Source organism: Peromyscus californicus, unplaced genomic scaffold, assembly GCF_007827085.1.
Source record: "Peromyscus californicus insignis strain IS unplaced genomic scaffold, ASM782708v3 Scaffold_24__1_contigs__length_46423439, whole genome shotgun sequence".
NCBI classification, from domain to species: Eukaryota; Metazoa; Chordata; class Mammalia; order Rodentia; family Cricetidae; genus Peromyscus; species Peromyscus californicus.
In genome coordinates this window covers 28,199,001-28,222,479 of record NW_026294535.1, presented here as the reverse complement: position 1 = coordinate 28,222,479, position 23,479 = coordinate 28,199,001, and the positions used below count along the sequence as shown (strand labels likewise).

General features: G+C 47.4%; 1 protein-coding gene across 2 annotated transcripts; it reads right to left on the bottom strand.

Moving 5' to 3' along the window:
- Positions 1 to 2,142: 2,142 nt before the first annotated feature.
- Positions 2,143 to 22,360, bottom strand: Csrp2 (cysteine and glycine rich protein 2). Of its 2 annotated transcripts, none has more exons than XM_052753315.1 (6): positions 22,019 to 22,360; positions 9,295 to 9,407; positions 6,237 to 6,405; positions 3,716 to 3,845; positions 2,981 to 3,074; positions 2,143 to 2,448 (listed from the first exon to the last, which is right to left on the bottom strand). In XM_052753315.1, exons 2-6 carry the CDS (start codon positions 9,404 to 9,406, stop codon positions 2,372 to 2,374), a joined length of 582 nt encoding a protein of 193 aa, XP_052609275.1. In that variant the 5' UTR covers position 9,407; positions 22,019 to 22,360; the 3' UTR covers positions 2,143 to 2,371. The 2 variants fall into 2 exon arrangements, with proteins under 2 accessions (XP_052609275.1, XP_052609274.1); XM_052753314.1 differs by lacking the exon at positions 22,019 to 22,360 and adding an exon at positions 21,679 to 21,800.
- Between the last annotated feature and the right edge of the window lie 1,119 nt (positions 22,361 to 23,479).

Below are 23,479 nucleotides of genomic sequence, written 5' to 3'. Positions count from 1 at the left end.
TTGTCATCACACATTACTAGAATTGAAGAGCTTTTGCTTTGTTGCCCAGGCTGGCCATGAACTTGGAATCCACCTGCCTCTGCTTCCCAGGTAGCAGGGCTTTTAAACATGCATCACCACACCGTGCCTGATGCAGTTCTAATAGGTGACAGCATTTTAATTCCTCGTTATTTGCATTTATGTCATCAGAAAGGTTCACTGTGGCTTGCTTATATAAATGTACAGTTTTACCAAATACACAGCTGCGTGGTTCTATTGATTTACAGTTTCACCAAATTTGAAAAATTTCAGTTAGGCCTGCAACTCTCTTGGGTAGCAAGGTAGCAGGTCCTGTGAGAGGTCACCGACTTCCACGGCTGCGTTTTCTGTTTGGATGGTTTCTGTCACTGTCCGGGGATTTTTCCTGCTGTCTAATCCCCCATTACTATTAATCAGTTTTCACCTTATACTTTGTAGTTTTTTTAGCTGTAATGTCTGATTTGGAAGTTTGTTCTTTTCTCTACTCTGAAAATATATAGGTGTTTCCATAACCACCTCACCTGTTTCTTTTTTTTTCCTCACATCTCTGCTTGTTTTGATGACTTTTGGTAGTTTCCTTCCTTGTTATTGATGGTGTGTTTTTAGTGGGTTCCCCCTTTTCATGCCTAGTAATTTTTTTTTATTACTGCTAGATTTTTGTATTATAAACATTTTGAGCTTTGTTTTGGAATTCAGATAAGTTCTTGGAAAGTTTATCTTTTTTGGTCTTGATTTTAAAATGTGTCCGGCAAAGCTAGAGCATGGCGCAGTTTAGTGATAGCCTTCCTGCCTGCCTTCCGTGTGAAGTACACTAGCCAGAGCCCCAGCAGTGCTTTACTTAGAGTCCTGCCTGTGGGGATGGAGACCTGCTGTGCCATGGGAGCAGCAGCCGTTGTCCTAAGAACAGTGGAATACCCCCCCTCCCCCAACACTGTGTGGAGGCCAGGAGTGGATGTCCAGTGTCTGGCTTGATCACTTTATTTTCAAGACAGGGTCTCTGGACCTGGAGCTCATCAGTTCAGCTGGTCTAGCTGGTCAGTGAGCTCCGGGGACCTCTCCCCCAAACCCCAGGGTCACAGATGTGTACCGCTGCAGCAGCTTCTGTCTGGGTGCTGGGGACCCAGCCATACTTATGCTTGCACATTCACCCAGCCATCTTGCTAGTCCTCGCCGCGTACCCCAGTGATCCTAATGAAGACAATTTCCACCTACACTTGGGGAACTGTCTCTGGGAGGCCAGCTCCCACCTTTAACAGGGTTCCTATGAGAAGGAGATAGGCATAAGGAATTTGTAGATAGATAGTGGAGATGAGACAGACAGAAACACAGGACAGCTTTGGGAGGACCTGGATCAAAATCCACTGGCCCCTTCTGTCTCTACAAAAGGGCTTTTTATAACAATGCCAAGGGGAGGGGCAAAAGACCTCGCCCTTGCTAGATCAAAGCACACAGCCAGCCAAGTGCAGACCCTTCCACACACCTGGAAACCACGCACGTGGTCAAGTCATCCCCTATGCAGCCCTTCTGGGTAAAGCAAGCTCAGATCTCACCAAGAAACCTCTGTGGGCCGGCCTCCACGACTGTCCCATTGAAGAAGAGTGCCTACCACCAGACTGTAGCGGGCAGAAGGGAAAGGAGCTGCAGTGGTGGCTGCCACCTCTGAGATGCGATGCCTGGCAACCGTGAGCGGATGCAGCTTGACTGATAAAAGGATCTGCCCGTGAGTGTGTGTGGCTGTGGGAACATGGGAACCGGCTAGTGGCCATACCTTCAAAAGAGAATGAAAGCCCACTCCCACCCCAAGTAGCTACTAATGGCCAGTAGCTCCTCAAGGAGAGCTGATGGAGGGCACCTCAAAACAAGAACCATGACATTTGGGGGGCGGTGTGTTAGGAGTAATACGATTGCACTTTGCTGTATAGATACGAGATTCTCAAAAATGATTTTTTAAAGCCTTCAACTTCCACAGTGTAAATGTTAGCCTAGCGCCGAAAGGAGATGATTGCCTTTTTAACACTTTTTTTTTTAATCTCAAAATTTGGTTCCTTTGGAGGAAGGAACCAAATGATCTTCCACTACCTAAAATCACAATAGCTCCTCCAAAAGGTTAACTGAGAGACAGTACCCAGATCAAGCCAAAACTTTATTTCAGATGTAAAAGAGATGCTCTTAAATGCTAGCAAATGAGCGAGCGAGCGAGCACAGTGCTGTCTCGTCCAGCCCGCCTGTGCAGGTAGAGGTGTCATGCACAGTGCCGGGTGCTGGTCGAGTTTCACAGTAGTGAGTGCTGGAAGGCCATCTGTGTTCGGTAGTGAAGATTCTGTGTGCAGTGCCTCGTTCTGGGTTCACACCATCACTGTGCATGAACAAGGGCCCCTGCTCCTTGACCGTAGCCAAATCCCTTGGGCCCAAAGTTCTTTGCATAGCACCCTGCAAAGGAGAGGAAGAGTTAGTCGGAGTTCTTAACTGTTGCTCCCACCACTTGAGACAAATGTCCATAAACTTAAAAGCCAACTGTAGACTCTGTCAGAGGTCAGTGTAAGATCTAAAGTGTGATCTGTTACAAGCATCCTTGTGTGAAGCAAGGCCAGGAATTTCCACTGCAGTGTAGTTCGGCCCTGCTGAGTTATAAACATGAAGTCCTGCTAAGTTACAGGTCTGTTATCTTCATACGCTCAAATGTTTTTGCTTTAAAGCAGGAAGTCAAGGCTGTTGGGGAGGCCGTGCTGAGGACGGGGCTCAGCCTTGTGAATGTACTCCATAAGCACTTTACTGTTCGGCCAAATTCCCAGCCCTGTGGGAGTTACACAGAGGAATGGGAGAGTGCACTCACTGTCACATCTCCCTCTGCATCTGATTTTCAAACAGCGACACTACACCGGTTCAGGGCTCTTATATCAGATGCCCCATCAACCTAGAAGGTTGTGAGATACGTTGGAGAGCCGAAACAAAGGAATTTTACCTTTACAATAGATTTCACCTTCTTTCTCAGTCAGAGTTGTAGATTCAAGGCTCTTCCCACACTTGGCACATCGGAAGCAGTTTTTGTGCCAGGGCTGGAAGAGACAGATGGGTTAGGACGTTTAAGAGGCTTGTTTCCTTTGGTCTGATTAATGCAGCAGGTGGCTGGGGAAAATCAGCCCACAAGCAAGTTCCTCGTGCTACCGTTTGGTCAGCTAGAAAGCCAGACCTGGCCCTCCTCCCTGTCCATATCCTGAGCACCCATAAAGGGCAGTTTGCCTGGGAGCAGGCTCTAGCCTTGCCGCAAACCCAGCCTGCTCCTTTGAAGTTGCCATCTTCCTGGATGAAAATGTAGCAGCTCAAAGGAATTCAGTGGTGATTTCTTAAAGTCCAGCTATGACCATCTGATGTCCCAGCCCTGATAATACTGCAGAACCTGTACAAAGCAGGATGCTCGCAGTTTGGCCTTTTGAGAGAACCCGCCTGATGAGAAAGTTCCTTTAAACATGATGGCTGAGCATGGCTATCAGTTCCATAAATTAGTGATTCCGATAGAAATTCAGTTGGAAAAGCTTCATCTAAGTGGGAAATGGAAATGGGTGTGGGGGGAGGGGTAGGAGTGGGAGGTGGGATGGGGTGGGGTTTACAGTTACCAGTGAGAAATGGAAATGGGGGTGGGGGGTGGGGTAGGGCTGGGGAGCTTACAGTGACCAGTGTGAAACAGCAGCTTATATACCTTCCCGGCTCCGATTATCTTCTCGGCAGCATAGACAGAATCCCCACACCTGGAACACTTCTCAGCACCTCCATATTTCTGGGCAAATTTCGAAGTGTTTGGGTTTGTTGTAGGCCTGTGAGGCTGAGCGCTTGAGGAAAGGGAAAAAGAATGAGGCCACGTTTCCCCAAATGTCTTGCACGCTAACGGAGGAGCACTGTCCCCTGGCCGTGTCAGAAGTCTGCAGGGTGGGACAGCCAGCAGAGTAAAGGAAGAGCCCAGGTGCCCAGCTGGACTGACTTAGCCTGTGTACGGATTCGTCAGGTGCTAGAAGTCAAGCCCAAGCTGGAACTTTATCTTTCCCTGAGTGTGAACAGAATTTATGAAATCCTTAGCGCTGCCCTAAGCAGTTCTGTCTCCCCCACAGTCATTAATCCAACTTGATCATTGCTAGCTCTGTATTTCACAGGAGATGGCAAAGTCGACACTAAGCTATTCTGGAGGTAAAAATACCTGCAAACACATTGCTGGTCTAAGTCATTCATAACTAGGAAAGGGAGGCATATTTTACAGATTATTTGCTCAATATATCTTTGGCAGGTGAAGTGTGAGTCAACTATTTTCTTCATGGGAAATACTTCTGGAAATTTCCCTGCTACTCTGTTTTGGTTTTTACATTTTCTTGTGGCAGGGTGGTATTTTTGTCACTACTTACAGGTTATGAGGGTAAGTCATATTTAGCAGAATTATTTCCCCCCATTCATAAGCAGGCACACTAAAATATGCTAAACATCCTCTTGGCCACAGGGGCCTTTTAGAACCTGAAGTTGGCAGGTGTACTGCAGGACTGTGTAATACATTGTTAAAGCACACACATGAATCAGATTTTAATATAGAAATGCTGATTTTTTTCATTAAATAAATTTTCAAAGACTTTGCCTGCTCCTTCATCTCTCTTCACTCTGAATTAGAGTCACTTAGGAGTTTTCTACACGAATTGTTGACTATATAGCAGTCTTTGAATCTCTGTGTGTGTGTGTGTGTGTGTGTGTGTGTGTGTGTGTGTGTGTGTCTGTCTGTCTGATTCAGAGTATGAAATCACGGCATGTTTCTTCAGTTGTACTTAATGACAGAACACTGTATACATAATAAGTAAATAATATTAAAACAAACAAACAAAAAAAACAACTTTACACAGGCCGGGTGGTGGTGGTGGCACACACCTTTAATCTCAGCACTTGGGAGGCAGAGGCAGGCAGATCTCTGTGAGTTCAAGGCCAGCCTGGTCTACAGAGTTAGTTCTAGGACAGGATCCAAAGCTACTCAAACCCTATCTCAAAAAAACTGAAAAAAGAACTTTACACAGATCACCTCCTTCTGGCCTTTTAACAGCTTCACAGGGTGTGGATACTTCATATCACAGATGAAAGTTAATCAACTTGCTGATGGGCTAAAACAGTAAGTTGAAAGCCTGACCTGAAAACACTGCCTGTCTAAACGACAGTGTTCTTTACTTTGGTGCTACCTCTCAAGGAGACCCTGTGAAAGAAGCCTTTTCATCTGTGTATTAAAAGGCTTCTGGGAAAAGGAAGAAGAGCAGAACGTGGCCCCACCGAGAAGGAACAGGCGGGGGTACAGCTGGACATAGGTCACGCACACACACAGCTTGCACACAGATCTTGCACACACACAGCTTGCACGCACAGCTCGCTTATTTCAGGAAAGGGGGAGAAACGGCAGAAAGAGCACCCCCTTTGTCATTGTGTTTTTCCAGTTATGGCTACATACAGACACTGACTTTGGGGGTCATGGATGGATTTAGCTGTCATTGACGGGAAGGTTTAGAGGTAACAAGTATTTTGAAAATTTTGAAATTAAACCTTGGGAATCAGGAATGCACTTAAAAAGTGTGGGTTAAAAGCACAATACATTTTAACAGTGTCCGCAAGAGCTATAGTGGCAGTCCCTGGACCACGCAGGGAGATCCCATTTCAAAATCGGGGAAGAAGGAAGGAGATGGAGAGGAAGTTCCAAATGAAACCCTCTTGCATGAAATGAAGCACTAAGTAACGAACAGATTAGCACTCTGGTCCTTTGTCCCTCAAATCATCAGAAACAGGAAATAGTTTCAATTTTAAGTTAATGGACAGTAATTTCCTGAGGAAAGAGTGACTAAGGACTTTCCATGGACTGCTCAGCTTCCTACCAGAACCATCTCGTGATTCAGACACTTAATTTCAGGATAGTCGCTCTCCAAAGTGCTGTGGAATGTTAATTTAAGTCACTTTTCCTGAGACTTGTGGTTTCCCGATAAAACCAGGGCTAGAAGTCCCTGCAATAATCACTAAGACTTTGAGTACAAAACTGTCAATATTTTGACATTAAAGAATGTCACAGAGTTCACACTGGCGTTTAGTAGAGGTTCTGTTACATCTTGCTTGCTTAGTTGAAGCTAAATGCGTGGACATTCCCAGGCTCCTGGCTGGTGAACAACAGCCCTGTTCTACCCACTTTTAAGACAGTAACAAGCATTCTCTCTCACCTCTCTGGCTTGATGCCCAGCCTCTCACCACGGTCCATGTTGAGCGTGCCAGCGCCCTGGCCGTAACCATAGCCTTTCGGTCCGTACTTTTTTCCATAGCAAGATTTGCAGTAGATCTCTTCATCATGAATTGCCACTGTGGTGCTGTCTAAATTTTTCCTGCAGACCACTAAGGGGGTGGGGGTGGGGGAGTTAGATTTTCAACATCATTTAACTCTGTGTGTGTGTGTGTGTGTGTGTGTGTGTGTGTGTGTGTGTGTGTAATACATAATACATACTTAAAACAGCGGTGTCTCCAAATGACAAAGGCTGTCTCCCTCCCAGTTTATCCTGTGGTTTCCCAGAAGCCATGAGCCAGCATCTACGGCAGCCCACTCCACCTACAGATTCAGTCACCTTCCTCTGTGGTGTGTATGAGAGCTGCTTCACAACAATGTCAAAATTTCCGCATCACAGATTCAAACGTTTTCTGTACAGAATCTGCCTCTCGGCAGCAGCAAAGCCTTCCTCTCCACCTTTAACGCTCATTCTTTCTGCCGTGTCATACCAAATATTTACATCACAACCTGATAAGGAACGAAAGAGTAAGCGAGTGCCTCGGAGTTGCCTCTGGGCTCCCTTCCCCCTAAAAGTACATTCCAGATAAAAAGTTTTCAATGCAAAAGCCTAGTGTTCATCTCTAGTCTAGAATGAAAAGTAATCTCTCCTCCTTCCAGCTTCTCTCCAGCCGTGATGAGCGGGTCTGAAACTCATCAAGTGGTTTGAGTCCAGCATTTGTTTCCTGTCTCAAAGGAGAACGCATTCTTTCTTGATGGATTCCTTACCACAAGACAGTTCTACGCACCCCACATCATAAAACTGCCAAATGTCATCAGGCTTTATCCAGACATTAGTTCACTTTCTAAAACTTCAAATCAGCTTGAGAAGGAGGAAAAAAAAAAAAAAAAACACAACCAAATCAAAAAACATTGTGAGGGAACTCACTGGTGGCATGGTCTGGCAGCTGGAAACCAAAGCTTAGTGGGACAGAGAGAGGAATTTCACCCCCTTAAAAGAGAGGGCAGGGAGGTGGACAGAAGAACAGCTGGCTGGCTGGTTTGCCGTGGCTTCTAATATCTTAGACTACCGTGTTCTCTAGAAGAATAAAAAGAGCTACCACGGACGGCAGCAGCTTCAGGCTCAGTGCTAACATGCAGTTGCTTAGACGTTATTAATCTCTAGGCTTAATAGCCTTAATAAAGCGTAAGTACATACGAAACCTGTCCTTAAGAACATGTATGTTAGGGCTGGGGATATCGCTCACTGATAGAGCACTTGCCTAGCAAGTACAAGATCCTAAATTCAAACTCCAGATGGCAAACGCCAAAAATTCCCATGTATGTTAGTTGCCACAGCACAGGTTTAAAAACCACGATTTCCTGGGGTGTCGCCCTCTTCGATGATCTCTGCAGCGAATTGTCACAGATCGGTAAGTGACCCCGAATTCCCTTGTAAGGTTCCAGTCAGCTGAGAGAAGCATTAGGAAAGCGTTGTAAATAAACACTGATTTTGTTACAGTACAAGCAGCGGGGCTTAACCTAGAAGAAAAATGAGAACTATTCCTAAAGTATTTGCATTTCAGGTTTTCAACATTTTGCTTAGTTACATGCCTGTTAAAATATGGATTCCCCTTTAAAAAAAAAAAATCACCAAGAGAAAAGAGCCATGGCCTCGGAAAAGAAACAGTTCAACTAAGTCTGAGGAAGAGCCATTATAAAGTCACGAAAACGTGCCTGTGTAATAATTTTACTTTTTGTAAGCACAGCGTCCTGTTAGGTTTTACTGGGAAGCTGTCATACTGTATGTACGTTGGTCCAGACAACTTGAATGTTGGCATCTATGGAGATGAGACAAGCCACATTTGAAAGGGTTTTGTGTTTGTTTGTTTTCCCCTAAAGTTTAATTCTTAATGTAAGCAGTTTTTGGAGACAGGGTCTCAGTGTTTCCTCAATGTCACATGGCTGCCTTGGAACTTGATATGTAGACCAGGTTGGCCTCAAACTCAGAGATCTGCCTGTCTCTGCCTCCTGAGTGCTGGGATTAAAGGTCTCTGCTACCACACCTGCCCAGTAAATTGATGCTTAAAATATGGACTCTTTATCTTTAAACTGTGTTTGCAATACGGTACTTCTCACTGTATAACGCTATAAATAAGGCAGAACTCTGCATGTATGGATTCTTCATTAAGGAAAGTTCTATCATTTGACTCATGGTGACTGATGAGGAGGCTTTCTCAAGCCATGAGGCTACTGCTTTGAAACTTTAGACTTCTGGGGTCTTGTGAAGGGGGTTTCTCTCTTCTTATTTCTCTTATTATGGGGGTGTTGACTCTTCAGAGCACACAGATATATGTTGTTATATAAATAACAATAATTCCCATCATGCCTATAGGGACCCTTGGTGTCCTATACTCTCCCAAATTAAGAATACCAGTAACCACTAGTACCTAACAATACCATAGAAGGTCAAATTTGAGCTTCTGAAACTAAGCTCATAGACTGAACCTCAGTCTGCGGTATGCTAAGAACATGTCAGATGGCCAGGGCGGTGGTGGTGGGTGGCGTACACCTTTAATCCCAGCACTCGGGAGGCAGAGCCAGGCGGATCTCTGTGAGTTCGAGGCCAGCCTGGTCTACAGAGTGAGTTCCAGGACAGGCACCAAAACTACACAGAGGAACCTTGTCTCGAACCCCCCCCCCAAAAAAAAAAAAATGTCAGAAAGGAACTCAGCCAACTGGTAAAGATCAACTTACTTATCAAAACCAAGCCAAACACACACAGGGTGTGCCGGACTGCCAACCGCCACCAAGCCCTCACTGAACCGGGGACACGGGTGACAAACTGCAGAGGACCAAATGGCCAGAGTGGAGGGCCGGGCACTCAGTGTCCTAAGACCAAAGGCACAGAGAAACCCCTTGCCGCTGTAAAATGCGACTCTTGGCTGGAGTTAACTTTTCTTCACAAAGTAACCTGGAGCTTTCTACACACCGTGTTCGCAAGGGGAGGGGACGATACTCACTGCACAGGAAGCAGCAGCGGTGGAAGCTGCGCCCATCACACTGCACCTCCTCGGCGTGGTACACGGTCCTCGCGCAGGCCCCGCACTTATTTCCACCGCCCCAGACCGGCATTCTGCGGAACCAAGGATGCAAGGATGCGTTAGGGCGCCCCGCGCTTGCTTCTCCTAAGTTCCCCACGCCCAAGGAGAAGCGCAGGATCAGATCCGGCTTCTTCCTGAGCCACGCATTTCAAAGGCCTGCGTTCCCCCAGCATAGCCCCATTCTCTCCCAAATTACAGCTCTCATTAGGAAACGGGCTCGGACAGCCTCTCTCTTCCCAGGAGACGAAGGACTTGCATTCAGTGGAAGAGTCGGGTCATCAAAGTAGAACACAGAACAGGCCGCTAGAATCCACAGGAATTAACCCCGGGGGCGGCTGCCCTCACGTTTAAGTAGAGTCATTTGCTATATGCACGCTTCATTCACTGTAAAGACGTTCAATTCTTAACATGTAATGTACGTAAGCTATGAACCTGCTTCTATGTGCCTGCTGGCGTTCAGGCCAATTACAGCTTGCCTCACCGTCTGTGGCCAGTACAACTGCAAGCACCCAGCCCCGCGGTGGTCACCACAACAGGTCACCACAACAAACCGCCCAGATGGCTGCCAAGTTAGTTGCTGTGCGCTTCACTCACCCCAAAGCCCCCCACTAATCCAGCCAAACTCTGGCAGGTTTGTTAGGCCTACAGAAAATGCTACCAAGTCCCCTCCTCAGCAGTGACTGAGGAAGTATGTTGGAGGCGATCTAGGAACAGGGTCTGATGTGATGGGAAATACAAGATTAATCCCAGATCGCCTATGATCGAGGGGCAACAGTCTCTAATCCTCCTTAACAAACTGGCCTCCCCGGACACCTCTAATGGGCCCACTTCCGAGTGCCAGCGTTCTTAGCTGTTTGAGCCTACTAAGAAGGGACCTTGTGTCTGACATCCCCTGACCGGTGGTGTGTACCCACGCAGTGGAATCATCCCTTTTCCCAACACTTTTTTTTTTGGCCCTCCCTTTTTTTTTTTTGGTTTTTCGAGACAGGGTTTCTCTGTGTAGCTTTGCGCCTTTTCCTGGAACTCACTTGGTAGCCCAGGCTGGCCTCGAACTCACAGACATCCACCTGGCTCTGCCTCCCGAGTGCTGGGATTAAAGGCGTGCGCCACCACCGCCCGGCTTGGCCCTCCCTTTTGTGAGGGGTATTTGGAGCCCTCTGCCTGCTAAGTTTCTGGGTGTGTTGCTTACCCCTCTAGGAAACGGCTGGTTATAAAAGCTGACATTTCCTTACAAATATAAACCATATCATTAGAACGCACCGGAAGTAATGATAAGCAGGGGGGAGGGGGAAAGCTTCAATCTTGAACATTAAAAGAGGATGGATTCCCACACAACCAGTAAGGTGGGTCCAGAACTCTATAAGGTTTCCCAATAAGGCCTTTATTAAATATTTATACAATTAAAGATGTATACAATTTATACAATCCCTCTTCTGGTGGTACCACCCTAGACTTTCATCCAGAGTAGCATGGAAGAAACATCTCTCTCAGCTCACGTGAGTTAGAAACTGACCAGTTCAAGCCAAAATTCAGGCAAGCATGTAAGAAACTTGATAGGACTGGAGTGTCATTAGTGTCCACCAAACTCCTTCTGGAATTTAAGGCAGCCTGAGGGGATGGTCCTTGTGGTAGGTATTTGGCTCCCGGGGGTTCCGTTATTACATGTCCAGAGGGAATGAACTGGTTCTCCCAGCAGAGGGCTGTTAGAAGGCAATGCTCTGTATGAACACGCTTCCTGTACAGCCTTCCACTCTGCTGCACACGGGACAGCGCGTAGCTCTGTGGTCATCAATCCTAGACTTCACAGCCACCCGAACTCTCAGCCAAAATAGACTCCTTGATAATGCAATCCAGCTCCGGGTATGTTAGAGCAAAAGAAAACAGAGTAAGGCAGAGGCGTCATGCTGTGCCATGATGACCAGGGGTGTGCATCGCCAGTGTACTCATCCTCTTGAAAACGTCAGTACTTCTATCTTAGAACAAAAAAAAAACCTACTCCTGGGATATGACAGCGGGCCACCCAAGGGGCCAAGGCACTGAGGCAAGGCTGACGGACAGAAGCATGTCTTCGGCACCAGCAAGAAAGGCTGAGCCGCACACCCCGGGGCAGGAGGAAGGGGCTTCCATGCTGAGCTAGACAAACACGGGCTCCAGCCAACCAGAATATATCTGGACTTTCTCAAAAGCACTGGCGTGTGCGGTGTCTGCTAAGGAACAATCCGGGCATCCTACTGTCTTTGTTTGGTCTAGTGTCTCCTCTAGGAGCCTGGGATCGTGCCAGAGTCATGTGCTGAGCAGAACAGGTCATGTCAAGCAGGATTCCCGTACAGAACGTCACCACACACAGCTTGAAAGCACTCATTCCCACGGCACTGGCCCTGCTGATCTCAGCCCGGTTTGTGCCGCTCTAACAGATTCAGTCTGGATGACTGGTCAAACGAAGAAATGTATTTCTCAGAGTTCTGAAGTCAGAAAGGTTCAAGACCAAGAGGCTGGCAGGCTTGGTGTCCGCTGTGGGACCCTGGTCTCTGCTTCCAAGACTGTGTCTTCAGTACAGGGACACTGTCCTCACACGGCTGAAGAGCAAGGAAAGAAACCCACCCCCAGAACCTTTTTAGAGTGGCATTAATCCATTCAGTCCTCAGTTTTTCTGCCGGGCCCCGCCTCCCAACACTGGGAGTTTGGGTTACAACATGCATTCCGAACCAAACCAACCGCTCACACCATGGCAACCCTCAACCAGGTATGAACACAAAACCTCTTGCCAATCCAGCTCAGCGAAAGGTAAACCCGGAGCTGCGCTTTAAAATGGGGTGAATAAGGAAGAGAGGTGCTGGTTCCTGTAAACAGAGAACCCAAGGAGCCAACCTAGAGGAAGAGAGACACCCTTCAAGTACCCGAGCCCCTGATTTGGCTGGACTTCAACTCCTCCTGAACACCTCAGTTTTATGAGCCATTGAATTTAATTTCCAAACCCTGTGAAATCAGAGCCTGTTCCTTGAGATAAACAAGATCAACACTGCTCCACACAAACACTTGACAGATATCACTAGTGACCACTAAGCACTAGGTATTGATTTGCAAAACAAAACAAAAAAAAACAAAAAAAAACAAACCCTACTTCTGCCCAGACAGGAATAAAAGCATCCCAAGGGTCTGTAACTGTTGAAGGCTTGCTGTGAGACCATCCCCTCCGCCCTGCCTTTTGATGTGGCCTCAATCTTTTATCCCCTCTGTGGAAACAGGTGCTTCATTGTTGCAACTCTGAAACTTCCGCCTGACTTAACCCAAGACACAAAACACTAGCTAGCTCCAACAGCTCGCCGTGGCTTGAGTCTGAAGGGCCGGTGGCAATACTGACTGCCCTGGCCTCCAAGGATACCCACTTGGGTTCTGCAGTGCTCACGTGTGCAAGAGGCGTCTGCTGGAGGGAGGGTCCCTCGTGAGTCCTACGGAGGCCAGAGGTTCGGTCCAGGTTTATAGGTGATCACTGGGATACTGAGGCACTCCTGTTATCAAGGTGTGTCCCTCATATTAAACACCAACGATTTAGTCTCAGCCGGGTTGCCAGCTTTCTTTGACCGTGTTATCTATCTCTGGAGCAATCTCAATGAGGAAACAGAACTCTAGCAAGACCAAGGTTAGATTACGTTGTCCTGGATAACGTTCAGACACATTTTAAACAAAAGAAACCCAACTGATCATTTATGCTGTGAAAAGCAGTCTGGATTTAGTTTTTTTTTTTTTTTTTTTTTTTTTGGTTTTTCGAGAGAGGGTTTCTCTGTGTAGTTTTGCGCCTTTCCTGGAACTCGCTTTGGAGACCGGGCCGGCCTCGAACTCACAAAGATCTGCCTGCCTCTGCCTCCCAAGTGCTGGGATTAAAGGTGTGAGCCACCACCGCCCGGCTAGTTTTTTTTTTTTTTTTTTTTTAAAGGAGTTAGTATGTCCCTTTCTTTATGTGGTAACAGGTACTTTAAATTCACTGATAAGTCTGCCCTTACCCACCCTGTGCATGCCACTGCAGCCAGGTGTGGCTATGGCTAAGCTCAGGAAATACCCGGGCCTTCTACAATATTCTGCTTGCCATGTACCTTGATTTCTCACTTCTACAACATCTCAGTCTTGGCCACTTGCTATCAGTTCCTATGGTGTGTATCTAGACATTAAAGTCCCATCCATCTCGAGGGCTTTCCTAAGGAATCTTAAGAACCTTTTCTTCGTTGTAGGCAAAAACAGCCCCAGGAAGCCTCAGTGGGATTTCTGCTCTCTGTTTTAGGACAGCGGACGGGTAGCTATCATCAGTTGCTCTTCCTGTGACCCTGTTTTGTATGTATACCCATTCCACGATAGAAGGGAGAGCAGGGGGACGGGTTTGGACTTTCTTTTTTTTTTTTTTTTTTTTTTTTTGCAACGTTGTGCTTGTCTTATAAACCAGGGAAGGTAGCTCTCACTACAGAGATGCTGTAAAGATAAAATCCTCCATCGGTAAGAAAATCCACGGAACAACCTCCAAACATCAGAGCCGTAGGACCACAAAGTCAAGGAAACCTGTAGCTGATCAGTCACTCATAAGCCTCCTTCCCGGACATTAAAATGCATAAGTATAACAACGCTCTCACTCCCCACACTGGCTGTCTAAAGAAATGAAGTTCAACTTCACACATTTGGTCCGAACCCCCGGAGACGGGACCCGAATCTGGCAGGAGAACATATGATAACCCTCTATCCCTGTCGCTCTTGGCATCACTGTGCATATTTGTAAGAGATGCAAGGCTTCAGTGTTTTTTGTTGTTTTCTTTTTCTTTTCTTGGCCACGCTCCTCGGACAACAGCTGCCATTAATCACGGCAGACTGGACCTGCACCGAGCAGTCTGGGCTGCGTGCCTTGCCCCAGTCCCACGGGCTCCTTGACAGAACGCTAAGACCACAAATGAAATCCCTCTCCGTGCGTCGTAGGCCAAGCCCCGGCGTGTTCTGCTCTCGCTCTCGTTCTCGGGTTTTCACTGTGGCCCGCGGAACTAGGATTTGCCCGACGCACTACACGAAAACGCTTGGTTTCCATGCCAACGCGTATGCGAAACCTTCCAGCTTCTCCTCGGTCTAAAGCACCAATCCAAATCCAAGAGACTCACCCCTCGGGAGCCGTGACTAGAGGCTGACTGGCTCACCTGGTGCGAAGTCACCCTTCTCTAAGGGAACCAATGAGACCTGCAAAGTGACCACATGGGTCAAGTCATTCTCAATGTTTTGTTTTCTTTTTTAGATCTATTTTTACTTCATATATGTGAGCTTTTTTTTTTTTTTGCCTGCTCATACGTCTTTGTTCACATGGCTGCAATGCCAGTAGACGCCAGAAGGGGGCAACAGATTCCCTGAAACTGGACCAACAGCTGGTTTGGAGCCATCTGGTGGGTCCTGGGAACCAAATCCCAAGTCCTCGGAACCAATGAGCCATCTCTCCAGCCCCATGGGTCAAGTCACTCTTCTACTGCTGGTTCTGTCTTTGGCACCCTAGAGGACTGGACCTGTGCATTCAAGTGTCCGTGCCCCCCACTTAGGCGGTTTTAAGTCACCTGATCCAACACTAACGTTTTGGCGCGGCTCTGTGCATAAACCCAGACTTTAAACGTTTCCAGCTTCAACACTTCCGCATAAAACACTTCACTGTTACCCTAGAAACTTGGCTATTGTCTGCTCTCTCAAAAGGGGAATTTTTTTTTACCAGCCAGTGTCATCTTGAGCCCGATTTGGGGAACAGTGGCTCACTAAAGGATATAAATTAAATATAAATTACTATAATAAATAATTTATATTATTTATATTTATATATAATTATTTATTATTCTTTATATTTATTATATATTATTTATTATTATCTATATTCATATTTTTATATATAATTTTATATATAAAAATAAGTTAAATATAAATAAAGGATATAATTAAAGGATATAAATGGCACTGCCCTATACAATAACTTTTGGCTACGCTTATATTTGAAAGGTGCCATTAAAGAGAAATTAGGCTGCACGTCATCCTAGCTGAAGATTTTTTTTTTCTGCTGCTGCTCCAGCTACCTGTTTAGTCTAATTCTCTTAATAAACACAACAGCGCCTACAACGGTTTCTTCGTGTCTTGGTAACCTGCTACCCACCCATTCCATCGGGCTTCTAAGACAGCCAGCTCCTCACCCTGGCCCTCCAACACTAAAGCCTGGCTGAGGAACTGCGCCGTGAGAACCCGAGCCGTGTAGCCCACACGGTGTCTGCCGCTGCCCTCATGGAAAGTGGGGACAGCGGGGCCTTCTTGACTGAGCTCTGAGAATTTGGTAGGACCGTGTTTGCGCAGCAGACACCCAGATGACAGTGTCTCGCATCGTGTCACAATATTCAACGTCTGTGGGTGTTACTGAGGAATGAACCCCGGGCCTTGCGCATGCTAGGCAAGCACTCCACCACTGACTTATATCCTCCAGCCTAGTATTTACTTCTTTAAAAATTCTGAGACACTTAAGTTGTCTCCCCGAGTTGTTTCAGCTGGCCGTGAACCTGCTCTTAGCTCGGCTAGGCCATGGGCTGTGATCCTCCTGACACAGCCTCTCCAAGTAGCTGGGGGAACTGGCCTATGCCACCAAGCCTAAAGGAATGTGTAAACTTCATTCTAAATACTCATATATCCATTCTCTCTCTATCCTCCTAACTCTTGCCTATGAAGGCACTTGACCTCCCTCTCTCCCTCCCTCCCTCCATCCAGCTAACTTTTGAATTTGTTTCTGTAGGTTTCTCTGGGGGGAGAGGCGGCTTCTAAGTGTGTAATTATTTGCTGTTTATGAAATACTCAATCAAAATATAATTCAACAACTACATCCTGGGGGCTGGAGGTGTGCCTCACTGAGCACCCATATCACATGCACGAGACTTCAATTTTGGGTAGCACACCAAACCAAGGCATTATCTATCAGCCATATACCATATATTGGTTTAGGAGCTGAAGACAGAGTTAGGGGCTAGAGAGACGGCTCAGTAAGCAATGAACAAGGACCTGAGTTCAGATCTCCAGCACCCACATAAAAAGGTGATGGTATGCACTATAATTCCAAAGCTAGGGGTGGAAGGCTTTAGGATCTCAGGGGTTCTCTAGCCAGCCAGTCCAGCTTTAAAAAAAATGGTGAGCTCCATGCCTGGTGAGATCTTGTCTCAAAAAAATATAAATGGACAGCAATAAAGACACTCTGGACTATGGGCAAACACACCCACACACACATATACACACAAAGAATTATACGGGAGAGTGTCTTTTAGGGACTTGTTCTTTGGTGGTAAAGATACATAAACAGGCTGGAGAGGTGACTCCGTGGTTAAAAGCACTTGCTGCTCTTCCAGAGGACCTGGGTTCAGTTCCTAGCCCCCCCATGACAGCTTACAACCTTTTGTAACTCCAGTTCCGGCCATCCAACACCTTCTCCTGGCCTCCTCAGGGAGCAGACACACCTGTGTGGTACACATGCCTCCAGACCAGCAGAATATCCACATACACAAAATGATTTTTAAAAATATGGAAACAGGGCTGACGACACAGCACAGCCAGCAAATCGTCCGCGGCACGGGGCTCACGGGGGAGCGACCTGAGCACGGGTCCCCAGTACGGACACAAGAGCTGGCCACAGCAGCATGTGTGTGCAGTCTCAACGCTGCGGAAACAGAGGTAGAGCTCTAGAACTCGTTGGCTTAGCCGTCATAGCTGAATTCATGAGCTCCAGGGTTAGTGAGAGACCTTATCAAAAATAAATAAATAATAAAGTGGACAGTGATCAGGGAAGACACCCAACTCTGACTGCTGGTCTCTACCTGCATGTACACACACCCATGCACACACCCATACAAACGTGTTTACACCACACACACACACACACACACACACACACACACACACACACACACACACACGATGGAAACAAATTTTAGCGCCGTTTTCATTTTACTGAGGTAGTAAAATGGTTTTCTCTTGCATATCACTGAGAGTGCGTTCCTTGAGGAAGATCAGGTTCGGCCCAGGTGGTGCACTCACGATCACTGTGACATGCCTGCCCTGAAAACTGAAGTACACACACCTACCTCGAGACCTCTTACTGATACTTCTGGTACAATACCACGAACGTGGAAGTTAGAACTGGAAATACTGAGGTCTTCGTCACCACCTCTGGGATCCTAGCAACGTCCTTAATCTCTGAGCTGTGACTCCCTGGACTGTAATTTGGAAACGGAGGAGGATTTAATGAGACAGCAGGTAAAAGGACCTGGAAGAGCACCAGCAACTCCACTACTGCCTCCTCCTCTTCAGAAACACCACTGGGCCTGGACATGGCACCAAGTTCAACTGTCCATGACTCCTGAGGTCACTGACTTCCAAAGCAGGAGAGCAGACTCATGTTTTGAAGCTATCCCTAAAATTCCCTGTTTTTTGTTTTCGTTTGTTTGTTTGTTTCACAAGAACATTAAAGACTGAGATCATTCAAATCACCGAGAGTTCTCTGTCTTTGAGTTCCCATATTACATGCCCAGGAATATATTCCTGCCCACCCAGAATTCACCCATTCAGTGAAGTCAACACACACTCAAACTGTAACTTCCAACAAAAACTCCTTCTCCTCTCTGTTAACCCAAGTCTAATTTCACCACGGAAAGAAACCTCCCTTCAACGGAGTAAACTCGGCCTCTCCGTTTTAAATAATGTCCATGTTGTTACCACAATGCCTCCAACGGAAGTATGGCGAAATTTTTGACATGGATGTGAACGGTACCTGCCCCGTCACATACTAGAATTAAATGTAGCTATGCTGTAAGTCTGGTAATCTCTGGACCCAAGATATGCCATAGCAATCCCCAGTCTGTGAATATGACCAGATACACTATCCAAACAATTCAACATCTTCATGACCTTTACATGGACTTAGATGCTATGATTCCTGCTTATTTGGCAAACGATAAAGGTTGACTAGGTCGCATCTGCTTGTTCTCTTATTTCAATAATGCTTGTTTATATCATAAAGCGGTTCTGAAATTAAGCAATATATGCAGAACCCTTACAACAGTGTCTGTTGCGCAGCAGGTAGTGGCCATCACAAATACTCCTGTAATGTTTACCATCTTCACTCACGTTAAGCAGCTTATTAACTAAATCCTCACAACTGAAGTAGGCACTATCATGATCCCATTCTATGGATGGAAGAAGACCTGACATATTAACTGTGCATTAACCACGAAAACAAAATTACCAACGTGACTTAGAACACCAACAAAGCTCACTGCCAGCCACAAGGAAATAGTGGCACTGTCAGCTACAGCTATGGCAAAGATTCCTAGTCTTGGCTATCCTGGATTCCACTCTCTCTCCATTTTTCTCTGGTGAGGCCACCAGGAACCTGTCCTACAGTTAACTGTCAAGTCCCTTCATCTTCATGTATCATAATCTGTCTGACCGACTACTACTAATCAAAAGCAGTTAATTAGTACTGTTGACACAAGGAGATCATGAGAATGCAAGAACCCTGCTAGGCTTTGAAAATAATTCACACGCAATGCATTGTGGTCGGTTCTTCCTCTACGACTTACAACAGGATTAACAACCAGAAATTGTGCCACGCTTCCCAGAGTGAGAATGAGAAACACTCCTCTAGATCTAAGTTTTTAATGTAAGAAACATAATTCCTTTAAATCTGGGTCTGGTTAACTCATTCCTACACACATTATCTTTTATAGATTTAAAAGCGTTTTCGATCAGGCACAGTGGCACATACTTGTAATCCCAGCTAGTTGGGAGACTATGGCAGGACAATCTAACGTTCAAGGCCAGCTTTGGAAACTTTGCAAAACCTTGTCTCAAAATGGAAAATCAAAAGGGCTGATTGTAGCTCCACTCAGAGTCCTTGCTTAGTATTCACAAGGTCCTGGGTTTGATCCCCAGTACTACAAACACCACAAAACAAAAAAGCACACATTTAGAGTAGAGGTCCAGATACTTCACAGGACTGTAAAAAGGCCTGTGACACACAAAAAAAGGATCCCTAGGGAGTTAAGGCACAGAGAGGATGCCTGGTGACGCCCAACCAACAGAACCCGAGAGGTGGCAAGCAAATGCCGGTCCAGGCAGTGGTGAGCCTTGAGGAAACCTCTGAAGGTCTGCAGAAGGAGGGAAGTTCTGGGAGATGCTGTTCCAGGGGAAGCCAGCTCTCTCTTGGAAGACTTCCACCAAGAACCATTCAAGTTTCAGGAAAGTCAGAATGTGGTCTAAAAGCACTAGGAATTCACCACACACAGACACACACACACACCAGGGCTGTGGTCTAAAAGCACGAGGAATCCACCACACACAGACAGACAGACAGACACACACACACACTCCCTTCCCACTCCCTACCCTTTCTCACACACACACACACACACACACACACACACACACACACACACACACACACAGCAAGTATACTATTACACCCATTTCATAAGAGGAAGTAACTGAGACCAGAGAGTAAGTTAACTTGTTAAGGGCACCAAACCGGTGGGTACTGACCCGAGAATCACATTCCTGCCTTTATCTCTACCCTCCCATGCCATCTCCTCTCCCTTAGAGGGCTCCCTCCCTCCATTTCATCTGATTCGTCTAAATTGTAACAGAACAAAAATGAAAGATTCGAGCTCTCCATAACTATTTATTGACAGGGTTATGCCTGGACCTAGCGTCTCATTTTCTGCTGTTCCCCCTCCCCCGGCCCTATACCAACATGTATGCTATCTTTTGATAAAGATCCGATTTCCCTCAAGTCCACAATTGTGCAATTTCATCAGGAAAGTTCTCCAATCAGTACGGCTTTGAGTGTGGTCTCCAGCATATTCCCTATCAGCCAAAAAAATTGAGGAATCTGCTAACAATTTATGGTAAGAACTTTGGACAAAATCTGTTAACAAATCTCTACTGCTCCCCACAACTGCACCTCATTTCATCTGTTCCTTCCTTATTAGTTAACGAGTGCTCAGGTGTGCTCCAACCATATTCAAGATAACTAAGTAAACAGTGTTCCAAAGACTCCTGGGACATAGACTTCTATGGCCACCTGGCCATAAAAAGAATACAGGGGCCAAAAAGCCTTGAGAGGTAGTCATGGAATTATCAGTAACAACTCCAGGAGAATGGTAGAGAATAAGATCACAAATACCACTTCTATGCAGTTTTGAGACTGTGCGACTTATTGGAGATCTACCTGTTAACTTTCTGGAAGAATCTGGGTAGAAGGATATCGGGGTACAACCTTGTGGTTGTCCGTTTTAGAGTCTTGATTTTTTTAATGTAAGTAGAGACTTAACACAGATCAGGAAAGTCAATAACTAAACTATTTTCGTTGCCCAAGTTAAAAAATTACTACATCCAGTATGTTCTGTTTTCTGTATTTTTTTTAAAAAAGCATTTATAAAGAAAAAAATGTACGTGGTTCTCAGTTCAAACAAAACAAGTCAAACTTTTGAGTAATCATGTAAACAAACACGGTTCAACGTCCTGGCTTCCAAGGGGGACAGAAGTTCCGAGAGCACTTCCCTCCACTCCAGGAATGCCTACACCAGACTCCAGCTCTGAACCCCAGGTGGTGACTCTTAGGACCTGTTGCAGAATTTCTCAATCGAGCAATTTTGCATCCCCCCCCCCCCCCCCCCCGTTGTACCTCAAAGGTAGAAAGTACCGGGGAAAGCTAGGAACGACCCATTGGAATTTCACTCGGGGTTTCTTCTACAGTCAAGATCCCGTGCCTGGCGGGCAGAGACCACCGAACAAAGGCGATGGCCCGGAGCTCCGTTCCGCGGCAGGGGAAGAACTGGGGCTGGGTGGGGGGGAGGCGGCTGTGGAGGCGCCTACCACCCACCCTAGAGCACCCCCACCCAGATCCCGAGAAGCTCGGCTAGGCTGGTCATGCACACCCACTCGGGGTCCAGGAGCACCGGAGCTTCTAACGCCCTCCTACCCGAAGGCAAGGGGAAAATCGACCCGGGGAGGGAGCCTAAGGCTACAAAAAAAGAGGAGCCGGGCAGCCACGAGAAACTCCCCAGCTCGCCTCTTCCCCAGGTCACCGGGGATGATTGACCTGCCCCCCCACCCCGCGAGGACAGGAGGTCCCAGGGCAGGGATGGGCATGGGGCGACAGCAGGTGTGCTAGAGGACCCCAGGGCAGAAGTGGGAGGATGGGTGGGAGCACCGTCGGGAGCAGGGGTGGAGATGACAGGGATCGCGGGGCGGCGCGGGCTGCCTGGGACTCACCCGAGAGGGAGGCGGGAGCACGCGGCGAGCGGGCGGAGCTAGCGAGGCCGGGGAACCGAGGACACCCGCGAGCGGATCGGGGGGGAAACCGGCGGCAGCGCGCGCGCGCGCCCGCTTTTAAAGACTCGCCGTGGGGGCGTGGTCCCGCTCGCTCGCCACGCCCACCGCTCCGGCCACGCCCACCGCGGGGTCCCGGCCGGCTCGCACAGCTAGGCTCCCGCGGCCGGTGCCCAGCTCTGGCCCAGAGACAAAAGACCGGAATCCCGCCTCTTCCTGCGGCTTCCCGCGCACCGGCGGCTCTTCCCCACCCAGTCACCTCCCCATCCCCAGTCGTCCCTACCCTCCGCGTCCGGAGCTGCCTGAGCACTCGGAACCGGCCCGGAGCCACCGAGATCGGGTGTGTCGCCGCCCCACGGGGTTCCCGCCACCCTCTGCGAGGCAAAGGCCACATGATGGACTCCGGGGTGCAGGACGCCCCGGTGCAGGCTTGTCTCCGGTCGGAGTTGCAGCTTCTGGAATCCACAGCTTTCCTGTCGTGAAAGAGCAACATTCCTCGTCTAGACTAAACAGATGACGTTGTGAAAACACCTCATTCCCCAAGTGTTTTGCTTTCCCCGCCGCTGATGGCTGAAGTAGGGAAGAAGCCCACAACCCACGCAGAAGCCCTGGCGCCAAAGGGCTTCGGGTTTCGGTTTGCCATTGTCAGAAAAGCCCAAGGAGGCCGCTGCCGGCGATGACAGCAGAAAGAACCCAAAAACCTGGTCTTGAGGATGACGTATTGTTTTAGACAAAAAGGAAATAATGTTGCCTCCATCTGGTTTGCATTCCAGGACTTCTGGTGATCCATTTCTCTGCCATCAGTAGTGGGTTGGCCTAAGAATTAGTATTTGAAGATTGGTGACCCCCAATAGGCAGCGGTCAAAACCACTCCCTCCTGTCAAAAATCAATCACCCCTTCTATTCAGGCGCGACACCAGGCCATTAACAGGCTCGTTGATTCTTTGGTGGAGGTTAAGGGGGCGATGTAGGATGCCTTTACCTGCTAGATGCCAGTAGATGCCAGTACCCTCACGTTGCTACGTTACAAAAATGTCCCGCTTACATTGCCAAAGGCCCTGTTTGGGGGAGAGCAGGGTTGAGAAACGCCCTTCTGGGGTGTATGTCTGTGTGACAAAGTGCAGACCTTGGTTTATGGTACTCTTTTATGCTGTATGCTGGGCCCAATCCAGAATAAACCCATAATTGCAGCCAGATTCTCTGTCCACCAAGTACTGTACAAAAATGCTGCACATGGTGATTGGCATCTCCCGAGAATTGCGGCAGGAGTTTGAAAGTGTGGGTGCCTGCTGTGAGCTTTCCTAAAAATGGCAAGTCTTATGCTCAGGGTTCCAGTCTGTTTCCTTTACCCCCTCAGCTTTACTGTTCTTACCTGAGTAGCTGGTGGTTTTGTTTTCACTGAAGGAAGCTGGGTTGTCGCATTATGTGAATACTTGTTTTTCAGCAAGCGATTGTCTTTTTTCCGGCTACTCCCGAGGTCATCTAGAGTCTCCTTGTGGAAGGGGCCTCAGGACCTGACCTGTTGCCTTTCTGTCAAACTATTTGATGGCTGAAAAAATAAATAAATAAAGGAAGGAGAGGACGTGACTGCTCCTAGGTATGGTGGAGGAGAACGTTTATTATAGATCTGTGGGAGAGCATAGCCAGAGGCAGGAACATCTGGAAGAGTCCTGAGTGGACATGACCAGACTGAGCTGGGCCACGTAGGGAGAGGGTGAGGACAAGGTACAGCAGCCAGGAGGTC